Here is a 20,811-nt window from a genome sequence, read left to right as displayed (position 1 = left end):
GTAGTGACATCATCTGATAATACAAAGACCATAATTTCTAATTTAGCATCTTCAATATTGTCACATGCAAACAAATCATTTCATCAGGAGATAAGTTGCAAGTTGAAACTAAGTTCTAGTGAATATAAACAATATTTTCATTTGGAGAAAATATATAGCTTTTTGCTGTCTACGAGGCCATAAAAACTTTCAAGACTTCAAATCAACAAAGAAAACGCCTGTGTTGCAAAAGTTTCAGGAAAGCCAGTCACGAAATGAACTTCTCAAAGTAATGTACAAATATAAAACAATTATTCAGAGCAGCAAACATGTCCGTATAATTACAAAGCCTGTCCATATTACTGTCCGGGTAATATTTCTGTCATCCAGTCTCCGTAATGCTTAAATTGTCATGCTTAAATTTTTTAAATTAGCGGCAGAGGAGTGGCTGAGGAATGGTGTGTCTATCAACAAAATTACAATTTAGCGGCGATTATTATTGTACGGCGTTCTCTAAGTTAGGCCACAAATGAGACAAAAAATGAAAAATAAAAGCCATAAAGAACCCCCCTATTCGCTCTAAACTGGGTCAAACTTCACTTTAGTACCAGAAGCTCCAATAATTCGAAACCGCAAAGTTCCCTCTTTAACATTTCTTGTTCTATTACTAGAGCGAAAGCTCAAAGCTCAAATTACTTTCAGTTTGCACATCAGATAGACAAAATATTAAAAAAGAAGCTTGTATAACTAGCCTAGAACAAAAACTCCCAAAAAACCTACCCTCATCTATTTAGATAATATGAGATTGATATGTCTTTATTACAAGAAATCATTCTAAAGCTTTAGTTAAATGAAAAGTTGTACTCGTTCATGTTAAACATTTCAAACCGGAACCGCAGCTAAGAGACGATAACAGAAACCACAACTAAGAGACGATAACAATCCATCTAGTTGTGCAATAGTTTCATCTTTTCTTATGCAAACTAAAAGATAACGGTAAGACAGAAGTGAAAGAGGAGCGACAGTCTCCAAGATAATTACCTTAACGAGTAATTTGTACATCCATATCGTGATAAGAACTAGAAGCATCAGAAACCTATTTCATGAACATTATGAGAATAAAAAATTAGTTATGATAACAAGAAAATATTAATGATTTAAAGTAATTTGCTTCAAATATTACCAACCACACTATACCAAATAAGTAATTTACTAGTTCAAAAATGACCTAAAAGTATATATAAAAATATTAAAAAGAAGAAGGAACAAAAAAATTTCAAATAGTAAAACTCTTTTACCTTTCCTTGGGATCGAGAACAACAAGATACCGAATCTTCGGGAAATCGTCTACTTATGATCGACCTCATCATTGCAACTTCAGCCTCTAAACGATCTTGATTTTCTTTCATAGTTTTCATCTCCTTCACACGCTATTGCTCCATCAGTTTAATTTCTCTCTCCAGTTCTTTTATTTTCTCAAAATCCTTTGAAGATGATTGATATACGGAACCGGGAGACCATAAGCTAGTTGGCGTCGGACCAAGTCCTAATCCACGCACCTGTCCATGTCTCTCCTCCCCAATTACTTGAGAGTATATATCACCTTCCCAAGCTACGTGTCCTTGATCATTGTGTTCAGTGGAGTTTGGAAGCTTTTCAATCTTCTCCATTATCAAATTATGCACACCATAATGTAGAAAGATGTAGAAAGCCTTAGCATATGGTTAATAAATTAATAACGACTCTAAAATTCTATCTCACCCTTCCATTTCGCCAAGGGAGTATTTGATTCGCAGCATTCATTGGATTGTTTTTAAGTAAAAAGAAAGATAATAGACTTTCCAGATGTCAATAAGAAGTATGGAACTCAAGATTCTATGGAAATCAATAGATAATTTTGAAGGGTTTTTGGGTTATAAGCCTACGGAACTTTTTAATTGTAAGAATAGACATCTAAATTTTTATTTATAAAATTATACATACACAACGAATAATTCACCACTTTCTAAAAACGATAAATCATTCACCGCTTTTTCCTAACTTATATATTTTTTACATCAAAACTCTAAAAGATGTATAATATTAAATACTAAAAATAATATTAATTCTTTAAAAAAAGTAGTGAATAATTTGCTGCATTTAAAAAGAAGTGAGTCATTCATGGCGTAAGCTTAATTTTGCAAATAAATTTTTTAAAATGCCATTTTTATAATTATAATATTTGCTAACTCTATTAAAATTCAAATTTTAATGAGTTCATGCATGCTCTCTAAGGACAATTTGGTATTGAGAGATATATAATGTTATTAAAAGAAAATGAGTTGGAATGAAAACATGTAGAGATTAATTCTTCGTTTTCAGTAAGATTGCAAAAATCATACCTTTATCAAAAGCAATAGAATCGACACAGCATGCTTATCCTTACGGAAAAAATTGAGATACTTGCCTAATGCACTTTTCTACTATATGTAGTTCATACTGTTTGTAATCCCAAATAGAACATCATAGCGCCATGAATTTACTAGTGTATCAACAACTAATGAAAGAGATGTTTTAGAGAATCCAAACTATTATCTTAGCTTCATGCATCTACTCGTATAAATTGATGTTTTCCAATCACTTGTGTAACTCTTCAGAGAGAAAAATCTACTATGTGATACAGAAAACAGTTAAAGAGCAAGTGGCTATATTTTTATATATATTATTGAAAATTGCAAGTAATCGAACAATTAAAAAACGTTTTCATCGTGGCGGAGAAAACTATTAGTCAACATTTTCGAAGAGTTCTCAAAGTTATTATACGTTTTCATCATTTGTCTTCCGCTACTAACGAGCTAGGCTGGTATACTATCGGTAGCACGGAGGCCTCCGTAATACCAAGTTGTTTTCAATGATGCGGGTTCCAAATTGACGATCGGCTCCATTAGACTTAATCTATATTATTAACAGTATTTGAAACTAAATTTCATAATTTTTCGGTATTATTTGGCTAGTGATTAAAAGGTCTCAAAATTGACAATTTTAATGATGAATGTGATGCGTTTGTGAATTTAACAGTGTAAAACACTCTAAATCTGATGAAATTTTTATAAAAAATTCTTTTCACTATTTAGAGTAAGATCAATACCTCTAATCTTAAATTCAAGTCTTTTATCATCATTTTTTATGAGATTTTTATTTTCAGTCGTTCATTTTTAGACTACTTATTTGATAGGTAAAATGAGTAGTCTAAATAAATTTCACTAGTTAATAATTATAAAATTTTCTAGGTGTGTCTTGTAGATAGGCTCAAACGCATACAACTCATTGAGATCTCTCTTTCTCTCACTCTCTCTCCCTTCAATCTCTGCCGTCATTGTTAGCCTCTTTGAGCTCCTTCTCGTTCGTCATCCTCGTCGTCTTCTTCTTCGCCCCCCTCTCATAGAAGCGGATGTTTCAATCCACTCAATTTGGGATGCTCAGGTGGGGTTTTTTCTCTCTCAAACATAGTAAAATTCAATTTTTTTTTCGAAAATTTCACACATTTTCCAGTTTCCGCGCTTACCAGGTTGTAAAAGCCCTCGCCTTAGATCTTTTCCCTAACTTCCCAATTTAATTGTTTAAATTATGCGTGGATTTGTAGGTTTGGGATGGGCCGCAGGGTATAAGCAAGCTAGGGATTTGTTGATTAGGCGTGGGGTATTTTTTGGGAGAAAAAAAGGAGCTCTTTTTAGGGTTTTGAGGAGATGGGGATGGTATTTGTTATGCTTGTTATATCTATATTAGAAAAAATATTATGATTTTATGTTTGAATATAAAATTTTATGTTTGTTTTTATGTCTAACTGCTTCTAAACACAAACTCCTTCACTAGCATATATATGTAGAGAGTTGGAGCATAGTGTCATTAGTATATACTAGTTAAGGACCCGCGCTTCGCAGCGGGTAGGCACTATTAAAATTTATTAATATCGTATTTTTATTGGATGCTTCTCTTTTAAAGTTATTGTAGAATGCAACAGAAGTATTCAGTCGTATCTTTTGCGGAAACGACTCACACTAAAATGCAATGAGCCTAGATTGTAGATATTGATTTACGTGTCCTCGGATCGTCCATGCAGGTCTTTTAAAGCTCCAAACCTGTGGTAGATTAAACTACGAACGATTACGATTTTTAATCCATCATTCAAGACCCTCTATAACAATAAGTTAATAGAGGATGTGGCTTCTCTTTCTCACAAGAGAGCTCACAAATTACTCACGAATTTATAAATATTTTTCTCTATTTTTTTTTGTGTTCTTTTCTATGAGAGAATAACCCGTATAGCAGGTGGAGCCAGCGGAGTTGAGTTGAAATTGGGGTTGAGGGAGGCATGAAGGATGGAGGAGAAGAGACTGCGGATAGGGTTAAGTTCAGGGTTAAGGTGGGGTAGAGTAATTTTGTGTTTGGTTGAGAATTGGGTTTAGTCCAGGTATAAACAAAATAGTGTTTGGTAGGAATAAGTGGAATAAGAAGGATATTGGGTAGTTATAAATAGAAAATAATGATATTGCCCCAATTATTATATTTGAATTTAAATTTTTTATTTTATATTTAAAATTTCAAATTTATAAGATAACTTTTAAAATTAAAAAATTCAAAATTAAAATCTATATTTTTAAATCTCAAATTTAAAAATTTAAAGTTATAAATTTTAAATCAAATCTAACAAATATAAAATTTCACATATAAAATACCAAATTTAAAATTTAAATATAATAATNTCCTCGTGTTTGCCCCTCTATTAATAAATTTGGGAATCCAATATAGATTATGACTTGGATCAAATCGATTTTTTTTTGAATTGTTATACGTGCAATTCCTTCGAAACCTGAGGATATTTTCCTATTTTTTTGTACATAGTTCTTGATACAATTCCGTATTTTTTCATCTTCCTGTAGACCCGCGGAATAATTTTTTGGTTGTGTGAACCAAAAGGAATGATGACTTTGAGTTGTACCAAGTCTGAAACCAAGTGGATTCATTTTTTGTCCCATATTTTTCTATTATATATATATATTTTTTTTTTTTTATATGAATCTAAATCTTAGATTGATCTAAAAATGATTTCGATTTATCTTTTAATACAATTGTTATATGACATGTCGGTCTTTTTATCAGATAACTACGTCCTCGAGCCCGGGGTCTTAACTTTTTCACAATAGTACTCCTATTGGCTTCGGCTTTACTAATGAATAAATCAGCTTCGTTCAAACCCATATTATGATTAGCATTTGCTGCTGCGGAATAAACCAATTTTAGAATGGGATAAGATGCTCGATAAGGCATGAGTTCCAGTATCATAAGTGTTTCCTCATAGGAACGCCCGCGAATCTGATCAATTACTCTTCGTGCTTTTAAAATAGACATACATATATGTTGAGCTAAAACTTTTACTTCTTTACTTGAACTTGAGTTCTTTATCATAGGGTTATTCCCTACCTTTTTGAAATTTGTCATAAATAAGGCTATCCCCCGCCTTTGTTTGATTCACATCTATTTTTTCTTCCCAATTTTTCTATTCAAAATTTCAAATTCTAATTAACTTAATTAACGGCGAGATTTATTATCGTTTCTTGCATGTCTCGCGAAAGTCAGAGTAGGCGCGAATTTTCCCAATTTGTGACCAAACCTCACTCCCATTTGTTTCCGTTTGGGGATAAAAGGGGTTAACCCGCTAACACCTTTTTTATTTTCGAACCAAACGGTGTGTAGAAAAATAAAGGGTAGTTTTTTAAATTACAGAGAAAGAAAATAAAAACTACAGATTTTGACCGAGGGTTTTTCAGTAATTTAGCCTAGAAATTATCCAATCTGACTCACGTGCGTTCCACGTGACTACGCCGACCCATTCCCCTCGAAACGCCAATACCCCCTCCTCTCTCTCTCTCTCTCTCTCTCTCTAAACAACAAGAAACAAAAAAATGGCGAGGGATTTCGAACCCAAGCACCGCCGCAGCACCAGGCGATCCCACTCCTCTTCCCCCTCCTCTTCCTCTTCCTCCGAGATCGAAAACCCTAGCGCTCGCCATCGTAGTCGGAAGCGCGAGAGGTCGAGCGCCCGAAGCAGCAGCCGCAAGCATCGTCACGAGAAGAGGAGCAGCGGTACCCGCAGATCCGAGAAGAAGAGGAGCTCTCGCGACGACGACGACGATCGGCGTCGGCGGCGGCGGCGGCGGCGAAGCAAGAGGTCGTCTAGGGCTTCTTCTTCTTCTTCTTCTTCTTCTTCTTCTTCTTCGGATTGTGATGTATCGGAGCCGCAGGAGATCGTTCGGTCCATCCTCCGCAAGTTCCCGAGCGTGGCCGGGGAGCTTCAACAGGTATGGAGCAGATTTTGATGAGCTGTTGATGAATTGGCCAAATAATTAGCAGTTATTGAAGTGTTAGTTTGGTATATTGTTAGCAAAATTTGATCTTTGTTACTTAGGTCATTGATTTCCAAGCATGTAATTGGATATATATTCTGGGAGAAAATTCTGCTTAGAATGATTCGATATAGGTTGAATTATAACTTTTAAGGCCTTTTGATCGTAAGTAATATGATGTCAAAAGATCACGAAATTCGGTTTTCGGAATGTTTAAATACTCTAAAGTTTGTCTACTGGTATGGATCGTCAGTTTGTAAGCTATTTCATCTAAAACGATTTATGAGTTCAAACACGATCGTACCCATAATAGTATACTAACTAGAATCTATAAAGAGATATATTGATTTCCAAGCATGTAATTTGATATATATTCTGGGAGAAAATTCTGGTTTAGAATGATTCGATGTAGGTTGGATTAGAAAAATTAGACTGTATGGGGTTAAGAATGTTTTGATGAAGGCGAAAATGGGAAATTATAGGAAAATTGATGGTGGTCAGAAGAAAAGGAATTATTCTGGAATATGTAACAAAATTATTAAAAGAAAGATATTGAATTATTGAAGGAAAAGTTGCCATTAATTGAATTATTGAAGAAAAAGTTGCCATTATATTATATGATACGACAAATTTTGCTGATCGCTATAGAGGTATGTGTAGTTGTTCTAACTTGTTGGATTGGTAAAATGTTGTTTATTGCAGAAACTATTGCCTTTGCTACTTAGGCTTAGTTTGGTATCGAGGTATATCTAACGCTATTAGATAAAATGGAGTTGAGGAAAAAGCATATAGGAATATGCTTCTGCGTTCTCCGGTGGAACCGCAGAAAATATATCGTAACCGACTCATCGCGATATGCGGAACGCAATATTACGTATTGAAACAAACATAGTATTTTTCCAACGTACTTTCTCACCGCACGTAACGCAATCTCCCTGCAATCCCAAACGAAGCCTTACTATCAGTCGCATTTTGACAAATGATATACTTACTCTTGCAGCTTCTTCAAATGATTGAAAATGGCCAAGGTGTTGATATAACTGGAATTTCTGACAAGTCATTGGTTGCACTCTTAAAGAAACTTTTCCGGTCAATGAAGCTAAAACAAAATGAAAGTGGGATTTACTTGCCGCGCCAGATGGGTCTTCCTACCCTTGATCTTACTGGATCACCATCTCCACATCTTGAACCTTCAGGCAATCAACTTTCAAACTCTGGGCTTCTACATGAAGAACAATCTCTGCCATCTAATGCAGAATTCACGGAAAATAGAAATGACCATGCCACTGTAGATTTGAGAGGACCTAGTGAGAAAGAAGAATCTCCACGTCCTACTAAAAGAAGGTAAGATCATCTGTTCTTTTCTCATGTTTCCTTTTTAGAAACTCAAAAATGTGATTATGTGGGTAACTTATGAATAGTTTCGTTGCACATATATTTACCTTAATGTGCCTAGCTAAAATTCTTGTGCTTTCTCCTTTATACATACTGATTTTTCTCATCTCCACCAGTGACATTGCTTTCTTCCTTGTTTTGTTATCACAAAACTAGTGTAGCCCACACTATGCAATGGGTGGAATACAGTTGAACACCAATTTGGACAGTTTACGGACAATTAATTATAGACATTTTTTTATACTAGAAATCTTTGAGGTTAAAAATCAAGTAATTCATATTAGTGTAATTTCCATAATTAACTTATTTACAGGGTCCTATATGTAAGAGTGCATTTCACAAATATTATGTCGATGCAGGGAACGGAAGTAATGTATACATGACTGTATCTTAATACTTTAACATAATATTATATGATATTGAGAAAAAAATTTCAAAAAATTGAGAAAATCTATGACTTTCTCCTTTCATATATATCATAGGATTAAGCCAAATTACTTAAAATGTAATATCTTCTTGTTAGCTGATGGTTTTGACCTTTGAAAATAATTGTGAAGCTTTTTCAAGTATACATATGACTTAGCTGATAAGGGCCGTGCTATCAATCCATGGCGTCGCTTGTCACGCAATTAAACTACGAATGCACTCAGATTATCTTAGAGGCGTGTTTGGTTCATGCTATCTTGCCAATATTATGGAAAATCTTGCAAGAATCTTTTTAGATAATTGTATTTGGTTCATCCCGCATGTAATCTCGTACGTAATATAGGATTCCTAATAAAGTAACAATACAGGATTAACCCAAAAATATTACGGGGGAGGTTGGTAGGTATTATTGGTTGCGGGTTATCCTGCAACTTCTAAAAAATTTCAAAATTACCCCTCCCCCCAACCCAAAAAACCTCTTCTTGGCTCTTTATCTTCATCTTAGTTTGAATTTGTGTATCTCTCTATCTCCCGATCCTACTCTCCACCTCTCCATTCTCTAGGGATTTATAGTACTCTCTCTCCATCTCTCTCCCTTTATTTTCCTATTTCTTCTCTATCCCCATCTCCTCTCCCTTTATCTACCCCTTTTTCTCTATCGGACTATCCCCCTTCGGAGTCGGCCAGGACTTGGCCGCGGGGGCCAAACACAGTAATCTTGCATGTGCAATAATCTAAACATTGCAATATTCTAACATTGCCTTCAGTGTTTGAGAAGGCGCCTTGGCGCGAGGCGAGGGCCTTAGCGCCTTCGAGAATTTGAGGTGCAACGCCCTCTTTGAGGTGCCCGCCTAGATTTTGAGGCACACACCTCAGGCCAGGCATGAGGTGCAGTTGAGGCGCGCGCCTCGTGATATGTAAGTTAAAAAGGCCTAGCGTTTGGGTTCTTGGGTCTCGGACTCATCAGTATATTCTAATTCGTAAAGGAATTTAGAAAATCCTAATGAGAACCCTTTTCTTCTTTTTCTTTGTCGTTCTCTCTCTCTCTCTCTCGTTCTCCCTACCTCCCATCTCTCTCTAATGGCAAGTTGGCAACAAAGCAGCAACAGTAGGCGGCAGCGGCAATAGCAAGCAACAATAGTTTTGGTGTGGTCTCTATACTCCAATTCTCTAAATAATTCTATCTTGAACCTTTTTTTTTTTAAGTTCTTTTGATAGGATATGATGTTTTGGTGAGGCTTTTTCTTTTTTACTTCTTCATATTTCTTTGAATTGGTGGGAAAAAATTCTTCTCTTTCTTTCTATCAGATGTACATGTGTGATACCTTTTTTGCGTTCTTTGTGTGATTCTTCTCTTAATTTTCTTTTTGGACTCTTTGAGAACATTTATGCATGTGATTTGCTTTTCATGGTTATTTTACTTTCGTATAGTTGTTTTGGAATCTTTTTTATGTAGCAATCAATTAAACTAGGCTAGTTAAGAATTTTTTAAAATTAAATATGCGCCTCACCTTTTTGAGGCGCGCGCCTCATGGTGCGCCTTAAGCCTAGGCTCTGGGAGGACTGCACTTTTTTGTGCCTCGCACTTTTTTAAAACATTGATTGCAATGATCTAACATACAATTAGTGCATTGAACCGTCCACAGTAACACAACATTAGTAGTAATTTGATTCATAGGAATCATATTCTTGGTTATGTTGAAATAATCAAGAATGTTGCATAGCGCGAACCAAATGTGCCCTAATGGTTAAGTTGGCTAGAATGAATCTATTTTGACCCAGACTACTCTTTATTGATTTTGCATGCATAATTTGAGTTCCCACAAGCTAACACCAGCCAATGAATTATAACAAATGCAGTAATTCTTTTTAACGAAAATGCGCAAATAAAAGTAATACTGGTATTTCAATGTTCAAATTATCGGCATAAGATAATTTAATCGTACACAAAAAATGATTCTTTAGTAAAGGAGAGTAATAGTGCTCCATGCTGAAACTAACGTTGAAATGTCATACATCAATACAAACATTCTATAATATCATATCATGTGGGAAATGGATTTCTCATGAAGTCTCAAGTAACTTGCATTCATGATAACATGGAAAAACATGTTTTCATCTTAACAAAGACTCGACATATCCACACATATTAAAACCAACCAAGATATATCGGCGTTATACATCACTCTTAAAGAACATTTTGTTCTTTCACCATTGTAATAATTCTTCCCCAATCTTTCAAAGAAACTTATCGCTGTACCTTTAGTTTTTCGTGCTTCTTGAAACCACTCATGCTGACTGATTAATTTGTCTAACCTTCCATAGAGTTTATTCTAGGAGGACCATGCTTGAAAACATCACTCATGCTTGAAAACATTTTGCTTCTTGAAACCACTCATGCTGACTGATTAACTTATCGCTGTACCTCTTAAAGAACATTTTGTTCTTTCACCATTGTAATAATTCTTCCCCAATCTTTCAAAGAAACTTATCGCTGTACCTTTAGTTTTTCGTGCTTCTTGAAACCACTCATGTTGACTGATTAATTTGTCTAACCTTCCATAGAGTTTATTCTAGGAGGACCATGCTTGAAAACATCACTCATGCTTGAAAACATTTTGCTTCTTGAAACCACTCATGCTGACTGATTAACTTATCGCTGTACCTCTTAAAGAACATTTTGTTCTTTCACCATTGTAATAATTCTTCCCCAATCTTTCAAAGAAACTTATCGCTGTACCTTTAGTTTTTCGTGCTTCTTGAAACCACTCATGCTGACTGATTAATTTGTCTAACCTTCCATAGAGTTTATTCTAGGAGGACCATGCTTGAAAACATCACTCATGCTTGAAAACATTTTGCTTCTTGAAACCACTCATGCTGACTGATTAACTTATCGCTGTACCTCTTAAAGAACATTTTGTTCTTTCACCATTGTAATAATTCTTCCCCAATCTTTCAAAGAAACTTATCGCTGTACCTTTAGTTTTTCGTGCTTCTTGAAACCACTCATGCTGACTGATTAATTTGTCTAACCTTCCATAGAGTTTATTCTAGGAGGACCATGCTTGAAAACATCACTCATGCTTGAAAACATTTTGCTTCTTGAAACCACTCATGCTGACTGATTAACTTATCGCTGTACCTCTTAAAGAACATTTTGTTCTTTCACCATTGTAATAATTCTTCCCCAATCTTTCAAAGAAACTTATCACTGTACCTTTAGTTTTTCGTGCTTCTTGAAACCACTCATGTTGACTGATTAATTTGTCTAACCTTCCATAGAGTTTATTCTAGGACGACCATGCTTGATTTCATATCCTCAATCTCTCTGCTTGAGAAAGAATTTGTATCCCCTAGGCATTGTGTCTTTCAAAACTTGATGATTATCTACTCCAGTGCTTCCCATTTCCATTTTCGCCTAAATTGCTGTAGTTCCCTAATAACCCACTAAGAAACCTACTTGTAGTACGTCCTCTACTTCTTTCTGAATTGAATTTAGATTGTCGTTAGTACTCTACTTCTCTTATATTGTATGTTCCTGCAGGGTTATTGGTCCTGAAATGCCCTCTCGCGAGTTACTGGCTGCAGCAGCTGAGTTGACTGAGGCTGAGAATTTGCTAAGGTACTTCTGCAAATTTGCTTTAGTTTTAGTTTATAGCATTAAAATCTTTTTCGTGTATCATATTATTTTGTAGATCTTTACGACATTGCCTTTTGTATATTATTAGTTTGCAGTAATGGTTTCTTGTATGTTTATTATTTTAAAGCTGGTAGCATATACTATGAATACAGCCACGATAGTGCATACTTTCAGTTTTGAGGTAATATTGTTTATGATTTCCAGGGATGCTGACTTGGAAGTTGACAATGATTTGCTAATAGGTCCCCCTCCACCTGCCATGGTTGCTGAGGTTGAATCTGCAAATGAAGCTGAGCGCTTTGAGGAGGTATTATTTCCTTTTCAAAACTGATAATTATAATGTGAGCAAATTGCACTCCTTGTAATGCTTCTTTGCATCCTTTATTTCTAGGAATATGAGCTATTACTTTGATTTTTTTTTTTGTCTTAAAACACAATAATCTTGACTCAATGTAGCGGAACTGCTTAAATAGTCTGCCCTTTAGAATTTTGACCTGAGATATTTCATCCTGTTCCGGTGACCAGAAAAGGCAGTTGATTTATATAATTTGTGCATCTCTTTTCTTGAATTTTGTACGATTTTACAGTCTGCCTTTTCTCATGCTTTTATTGGTCCATTTTTACTCCTAACATGAAGCTCTTCTGTTTTTGTGTTTTTTGCTTTGGTATTTTAATGATGTACTTTGAGCCAATTGGTGAAAACATTGGAATTCGTAGTTGATTTTCTTTTGAAGTGCTCTTGGAGAGTAGTTCTACTCATAGGGCCATCACACTTGTGTTTTTTATGGAACTCGATGTGTGATTAGTACATTCCTTTTTTTCCCCCTCAAGTAATTCTACTCTCTGCTCTGTATTCTTCTTACCATAGAGATTTCTTGTGATCTTTTTCTCAACGACAACTGAAGCCATGCTAGGAGTTTCCTGAATTCTTAACCTGTTATAAAAGTTTGCAAGGGAATATTGGTTGCATTTGCATTTAAATCTTAATTAGATTGTCTATTATCAAATACTGTTTTCCGTCCTTTTTTTGCTGGCGCTACCTCAGTCTTAGGAAGTTACGTTGTCAGATGGTGGAACTTCTCTGATTTTATCACTTCATGCTCTATCTGGTTTACATGTTGCATCCTATGAAGACTTATAGTTATCTACCCATTTGTGCCTGTGAAAGGAACACTTCACCTGTAGGAAAAAAAAAACCTATGCCTCAGATTGTTGACGACAAAATTTCTTGAGCATTACGTCTCGGTACTTAGTCACACCTACGTGGCTAAACCTGGAAGTGTCAGTGTGCCACCAATAAGTAGTTCGTGACTTGTAAAATACCCTCAAATGCAGCCTACAGCTTTCATCCTTTTCTTTCTGCTATTTTGAAAGTAGCTTCTTCAACCAAATGTATCTCCGCATTTAATCAAAAAGTAAGTCCCCTATGTGGCGCCAAATCTAGTTAGGGTTCCTAGTTATTATTGTCAAGTTTTTGAAGAGTTCCTTACAGAGTGCATTGTAGCTCTTCTGTTTTCTTATATTAAAAGTAGTTATACTGTAGAGACCCTTCATCTTCATTGTGGTGTTGATAGTAGCGGTGGTTGTCGACTGTTGGGGAGTTATTAAGGTTAAAGTCTAGCTAAGTAGGCATGGGGGCAGAAAAGCCATGAAATTTCTTACCTCTATAATTCATTGTGTTAGAATTAAAAAATAGTAGTTATAAATGGAGTCGTAAAGGCTGGTCAAGTCCTAACTGGATCTGTACTAGTCCAAGCTGTGTGTAAATGAAGCTAAGTGCATCAATTTGCAAGCGTTTTCTTATTTATCCTGATCGAATAAACTATTTTCTCATGGTGTTAGATGTTGTATTTTTAAAGTTTCAACAGTGATTAATGCTGATCATTTATGTGCAATGTGTAAGCTTTTTATTTGACAATTTACAAGAATTGATAAATTGATTCCATTTTCTTTTTCAAATCTGAGACGACATATCACTCGTTAGGGCCTTTGTTTACTTATCAATTTCTTCCCTTGTTTTTATAAGGTAGCTCGAATTGCTGGGGCTGATACTGATTCACCATATGATGTGCTTGGAATAAATTGGAAGATGTCATCTGATAACATCAAGAAAAGGTGATGAATCTTTTATCCTTTTTCTACTTGTTGTCGTGTAGCCATACTCCCTTTTTGTTGTATCCTTAGTTTTAATCTGTGCAGTGTCTAGTTGTTACTTGTCCACATATCTAATTGGTGTGTAGCTTGTGCTGTATCTTATTGTGGATTCATTTCATAGCCTGAGTAACGGTACCTCTTATGAGTACTATCTTAATTCTTGCCTGCTACCATTTTGGTTGATTACTTCTCTTCCATGCATTTAGATCTTTGGCCATAATTTTCATTAAACTTATTAGTTTCTCATACAAATTTTCTTTTACTATGTATCTTTTCCCTTGTTATGGGTCATTATATTTGTTAGATCTTATGTCTTCTTTTATCGTTAAAGGTATTGGTTTCTCATACAATCTCTTGCATGATATGGAGAGATCTGAAATTACTCAAATTCAACAGGGTTAATGATTTGAATTAATTGATATCTTAAAATTTAACTTTAAAAAAAACATCTTTAGCAAATTACATGATTATTTAAACTAAGCAGATAAGGCAACTATAAATATGTGCTTATTCTATTTATGGTATGCAAAGTATCGAGTATGCATTTGTTTCTATCCAGTTATGGACGACGTGAACCAAGAGATTTGAAGGGAGAATTATCAAAACTAAAATTTAATTTAAAATCAGCAAGTAGAATAACCTTCAAAGTGCAAAGCAATTTTGATTTATATTTAGCAACATTTATAGTTATTTAATGGAAAAAGTAATAATGAGTTAGGCCAAATCAGCACAAATGGTCTATTATAAATCTCTTCAGGAGTTAAGTTAAAATGGTAAAATAAAACAGAAAACAAATGGAATTCTTCCAACTAATATTACCCCTAATAAACTTCTTCAATCAATCTAGACCAGAACACCAAGGTCGGTTGTGTAGGGAATTTAGCTGCAGACTTCTTGGCCTTGAGGCTTCAGACAGCGGGTTTGTAGAAGATTATGGAAAAGATATTATCTGATATTTTTTTGACACAAGTCCTGTGACCCTTAATATTTGGGATAATGGAATTGCTTAGTTTAGGAATGCCATCCAATAAATAGCAAAGGGGCAAAGGTTTGAGCTGCCTTGCCTCATCAGTCCATTTTTAGTTAGAATCAGGTAGTATTATTTTTATTGTTAAGGGTAACATTTTATCGCCAATTGGCTGGCAAAGGAGTTAGTTGTATTGTATGGTATATTGGTATGTAGTGCAGGTTAAGCCAGAATTGGGCAGAGATCTCAGGGCTGAGATTTGGATTTGGATTCTACAGGATCCAAGTAAATTTTCTTGGTTACCAGCTGCCAGCCTAGTTGTTGTGATAGTCTTATGCCATCCCGATTGTGATAATCTTATGGTGTACCAAATTAAAGCCAGTTCCTTGAAAATCTTAACAATTCAGGAAATGCTGCATAATCTGGAACACTGTATGTTACTGTCATTATTTTCTGTGTGTATATTGTGTTTTGGCAATCAATCACTTTATTTTGTGTAGTCTGTGATTTTGTTTTCTTGTAACTACTTTGGAATTGTTTATTAACTGAAAATGGTTGTGAAGATAATTCTGTTATTTTCCTTGTTTTCTAATGCATTTGTCGGTACAGGTATTGGAAATTATCTCTTATGGTACATCCAGATAAATGTTCGCATCCACAGGCACACCAAGCATTTGTTATATTGAACAAGGCTTTCAAAGATTTACAAGATCCTGATAAGGTATGAATAGGAAGCAATTTTTGGTTTGGAATTTTCTTAAAAGTGTTTTTTCCAGCTTACCCTATGTTTGGTTCCTTGGAAGAGCGTGGAAAACTATTTTCTGGGAAAAGGTTTTCCATGGAAAACACCCTTTTCCATATTTTTTATTTTGTCGATTCAAAATTCAGAAAACAAAAAACACTACTCCATGAATCCCAGGAAAACTATTTTTCCTAGGATCAAATGGGCCGAAAATACATTTCCAGCTAGAAAACTGTTTTTTAGGAAACCAAATACCCCTTAGGTTTTTTGGCAAAGAAACAATCAAGGACATGTTGCTTTATGCTCTTTTACTATTGCATACTGTTCTTTTGGCAAAGAAAACAAAAGGACATGTTGCTTTTAGCTCTTTTTTAATTACATACATGGTTCATTCTTGTAGGATTGCTAGCAAAGTATAATAACCTAATGTTCGCAACTTCTGAGAACTATGAACATAATGTATGAGACTAGAAAATTTGCTTTATTATGTTTATCAACTAGTAGCATGCATGCTCCATGCATGTCCTCGCATCTTATAAAATACTATGCTATAAAGCATCAAGCTATTAAATGTTTATTGTTTTCTGTCAATTTCGGATGTTCCTTTACCTGACAACCATTTCAGTTTCTTTGTCAGAATTTTTCTTTTTATGAATGACCGTATCTTCGCAATCCGCTAGTCAAGAGCAATAGGAACGATATAGTGGTTCAAATCATGGTCTTAGCCTCATCATTTTTGTCTCTTACTCTACCAAAATCCTGCAACCTCCTCCCATACTAATTTGATTCAACCAAGCCTACCAGGAGAGAACTTAGCATAAGCAGAATACGTGTCGGAAAATAAATGAATGTTCATTGTATATATGTACCACATGCCCTTGCATAAAACATCTTGATCTTTTAGGAAAATATATGAACTCACATTCCAAATAAGCGTAACACTCACAATGGCATGAAACTTATTGATCTTCACTTATGCATTGTTTTTTACTTAGTAAGACTAACTGGGTTTTCGAGTAATACATAAACATGCCAGAGAACTTCACTGTTCTGTCATGGCTATCACACTGTTATTGTATTTAATTATTTCTGGTGTTTTAAGTTGATGAGCTTTTAATGCGGCCATGCTTGTTTGCAGAGAAAAGCTATAGATCAGAAAATTGAAGAAAAAGAAGAGCAGGAAAAGTTTAAGGTATGGTTTCTTGACATTAATGCTTGGTTGTATCGAGACTACCTGTTCCTCTGTTGATACTTAAATGTCTTAGTTACCATTAGTCGATGGTCATGACTTAATGACTAAATACTATATCGAAATTCAGTATTAGATTGTGATGTTTTTTTTTTTTTTGATGTTGCATGTGTCATTTTCGTTGATCATTCTTTTTCTTTCTAAATTACTGTGATGTAGGTGGAACTGAAAGCTCTCCAGGAAGCTGCACAATGGAGGCGGCTGCAAGGTAACTATTTGGAATGATCAGCGGAAAGAAATGGCATAAAGATTCTGTTTTTTGTAGTACATTGGTGCCATATATCCATAGTTCTTATGATATAATCATATCGGGTTTCATTCAATATTATTAATTTAGCTTTTTCACCATCAAATGTTAGACCCTTGACTAGTTCCTTATTAACAGCTTGACTGCTAGCCTGGATGAGAAATTTTTAACTGCACCCATGATATATTAGGACAGCGAGAAGCCATGCAAATTAGGTCAGATTAGTAAAGTTGACAAGTGGTGCAAGCAGTTAACAGCGAACTTTTTGATGTGTAGATTGAATACCCTTCGTTTGGGGATTTTAAATGAACTATTGTAGAATTTCCTTCCCTTTCATACATACGGTGAGGCCTAAAGAGTGAGGTAGTCGAAGTACTTTGTCTGGTAAAATGAGAGATTTAGGTCACTACGTGTTTTATATTTTCACTTAATTTAGGCAATAGCTATCAATGAATTGCCGCACAAAGGATATAGGACTTCATGTTATTCACTTAAGCGTAGTATTTTGTCTTTTTTATTTCATTCCTGTCCTTTTATTTTATTTCATTCTTGTCCTACTATAATATATATGATAATCATTTCCTCAACCCGTTTAGCAGTGATATTCTGAAATAGCATGAAAAATAACCGCATGTCTTTACTCATGGTTGTGGCGTTGTGCTACCTATTTCCTTTGAGCGCTGCCTCCATGTTTTTCAGCTTTTCTTCTCTTAAAATGTAATACCTTTTATTGTTATTTGACATATTTAATATCTTCTTGATCTATTTTGAGTTAACTCATAAGCTTTATCATTTGTTATTACATTACAGGTATATCAATTGAAGGTGATGAAGAGCTTCTTGCGGTCGGAAAAGAGGCACCCAAACCCTCGAGAGATGAGTGGATGACAACATTACCCCCTGAAAGAAAAGTATTTGCCTTCTTTCCACTCCAATTTATTATTTTACTTTAATCTCACTCAACACCCATTTTAACTATTTTCCCCTAATCTCATCTCAGCCGGGAATGACCATGCATTCGACGTCATTTAGTAGGACAGGTAAAGAAGGACGAGGTGATACTAGCATGTGGACCGATAATCCTCTCGACAAAGCACAGAAAGCAAAACAGAAGTATGGCCGTGTTAATCCATTCGTATTTAATGATTTATCTACTTGTTTTAAGCTTAACCACTCATTTATCATGATTTAACTTCTAATTCAGAATGTCAATTTAAAATTTTCCAGTAACGTTAACAATCCTATAGATTGATTGTAGTTATACTTGATCTAAAAAGACCTGTACCCCCTGACTTGGATGATTCGCCCTGTTTTTTCGCTGGTCAGTTTTGATCTGGTTCTCAAATAGACACCTTAAAAAATTCTCTCATACTGGGCTCGTGTCTTTGGTTTCTTTTAGTGACCTGGCCCTGCCTTATAATTTATTAGTTGATTGCCCGGCCCGACCCCTCCTGACCCAACCCAACCTGACCCTACTAGTCCAGCCATTTTGGACCAGCCCTCAGTTGGGACCGTGCAATTATCTCAACCTGACACCTTGGCTGGGCACTATTATTGGCTTATCTGACTATTGTCACTGTTCTGTGGTAGAGCTTTTGGAGAAAAACGGTTGTTTCGTATAATTTAATATGGTATCAAAACAGGAGGTCCCGAGTTCAAGTTTGCCCCCAGTGTTATTTAATTTCCTGTCATTTAATTGAGTCCTCGTCTTGGGCTTATCAAAATATCTCAAGTCCAGACGTGAGGGGCAGTGTTGAATATAAATATTAAAAATATCCTTTTTGTTGGCTTAAACTTTTGGAGAAAAACGGTTGTTTTGTATAATTTAAAGAGTAGTGCGCTACAAGGAGGAAGCAATGCTACATTGCTTCTTCTCATTTAAACTGTACAGTCGCTTGAGCATTCTATTGTTGTCCGAGTGAAACTGTTTGGAGAAGCAGTAACAGTTTTTCCATTAACATCCACAGATGCAGCTTCCTGCTGCAGCAGAAGCAGAAGCTGCATTTCGAGTTTCTGCCCTCAACCTTGAAATGAGCTTCCTGCTTGAACAAAAGCTGCAGAATTTTCATTTAACCAATGCTTGACCCTTGCTTCTTGGAGTTGGAAGCTACTCTAGAAAATGGGCCAAACAGGCTGTAGGGCTGCAATTTATTGTTGCATTTGTAGTTTCAGTTGTTACGCCAAGTTAACACTCATTTCCAATTCTTGAATAAAACTTACAATTAATGTATATGTGGTGCAGCTATATAGAGGCTTACAACAAAGCCAAAGCGCTTGCCGAAGCGGATGACGAAAATAAAAAAACCTCCTCAGATGCCGCATTGGTTGACAAGTATAACTCTTCCAAACGATCTGTACCTCTTGTGCAGAAGCACCGAGAGGAGAGCAGCAGCAAGCAGAAGAATCAGAAGCAGAAGCGGAAGCAGCAAAAGCAGCAGCAGGAATCAGAGAAAGAGGAGTGGGAGGGTAACCACCCCTGGAAACCGTGGGATCGCGAGAAGGATCTGGTGGCGGGACGACAAAGGGTCAATTTCGACCAAGAGAGCATGGTGCAGGGATTGACCTCTCGCTTCTCGTCGGGCTCCGTGCAGAGGAACTTCCTATAAAATCTTGGTGGTGGTTTTATGTCGTTGATCTTAAAAAAAACGCGCGCACACAAAAAAAGTGATTCATGTCATTAGTCTTAAGAAGAATACAGAAAGGAAGCAAGATGCCGGTTTACGTTTCTCGCGGTCTACGAATTATTAAAGCAAGATGCTGGTTGTCTCACACAAGCCGTATTTATAGGAATACAACTTAATACCGGCTCTTCAAATTGTATGAAAAAATGTAGTGACCTCGTAAGTGATCTCGTAATTTCTTGTATATTTTCAAACTCTTTTGGGTTAATCTACCTATGAAATGTGTGCGGCATGTAACATTTCATTTTTGTACTTCCTACAAGCAGCTCTTAAGGTCTAAATCCAATTGTCCTTCATCTTGTACCATCTTCGTGTTATATTTTGTAGTTGCAGGTGATATTTGATGTGTGTAAAGTGTTAAGTGTTGGATCATTGGTGCTAACCATAATTGTAAATGGTAGTGTTGATAAAAAGGGAGCAATCAATTTCCTTAAAATGTACAAACAAAATCACATAGTAGGATGCATGTGGGAATTGAACTTGCGACCTGCTCTGGTGTTAATGTCGGATCGACGGTGCTAATCATAAATTTTAAAAGCTCGAGCTTATATAAAAGGGACAGTTAATTCACTTGGGGTTCGTTTGGTTGGATGTAATTGTTAATATAATACAGTTCGAGATGAAAGTAATTGTAAATGTGGTAATTATAATTACATATATTTTGTTTTGTTGGATATGAGTATAAATTATAATAATTATAAATATTGTTTGGTTATGTACAGTTGACAAGCGTATTTTTAAAATGATGAGATTACGCTCTCTATAAAGAAAAAAGGTATTTTCTATTTGGAAGATTGTTAGAGAAGTAAGTTTACCTTTATTTAATATTACTCTTTTCAATTGTTTTTTGCTTTCGCTTCGTTTATTTTTTTTAGAAATAAATTTAGCTAAAAATGTGAATCAACTAGAATTCGAACTTGGGACCTCGGGTGCTAATCACCAAGC

At 35.4% G+C, this 20,811-nt stretch overlaps 1 protein-coding gene across 1 annotated transcript; it reads left to right on the top strand.

Moving 5' to 3' along the window:
- On the top strand, positions 5,879-20,170 carry LOC109717506. The gene is made up of 11 exons (XM_020243328.1): positions 5,879-6,317; positions 7,363-7,706; positions 11,731-11,808; positions 12,031-12,133; positions 13,853-13,941; positions 15,557-15,668; positions 16,828-16,881; positions 17,098-17,146; positions 17,996-18,096; positions 18,186-18,298; positions 19,428-20,170. Exons 1-11 carry the CDS (start codon positions 5,922-5,924, stop codon positions 19,789-19,791), a joined length of 1,803 nt encoding a protein of 600 aa, XP_020098917.1. The 5' UTR covers positions 5,879-5,921; the 3' UTR covers positions 19,792-20,170.

This window comes from Ananas comosus, linkage group 11 (genome assembly GCF_001540865.1).
Source record: "Ananas comosus cultivar F153 linkage group 11, ASM154086v1, whole genome shotgun sequence".
NCBI lineage: Eukaryota > Viridiplantae > Streptophyta > Magnoliopsida > Poales > Bromeliaceae > Ananas > Ananas comosus.
Note: the sequence above shows the minus strand (reverse complement) of the source record. Positions and strands in the feature narration are given on the sequence as shown.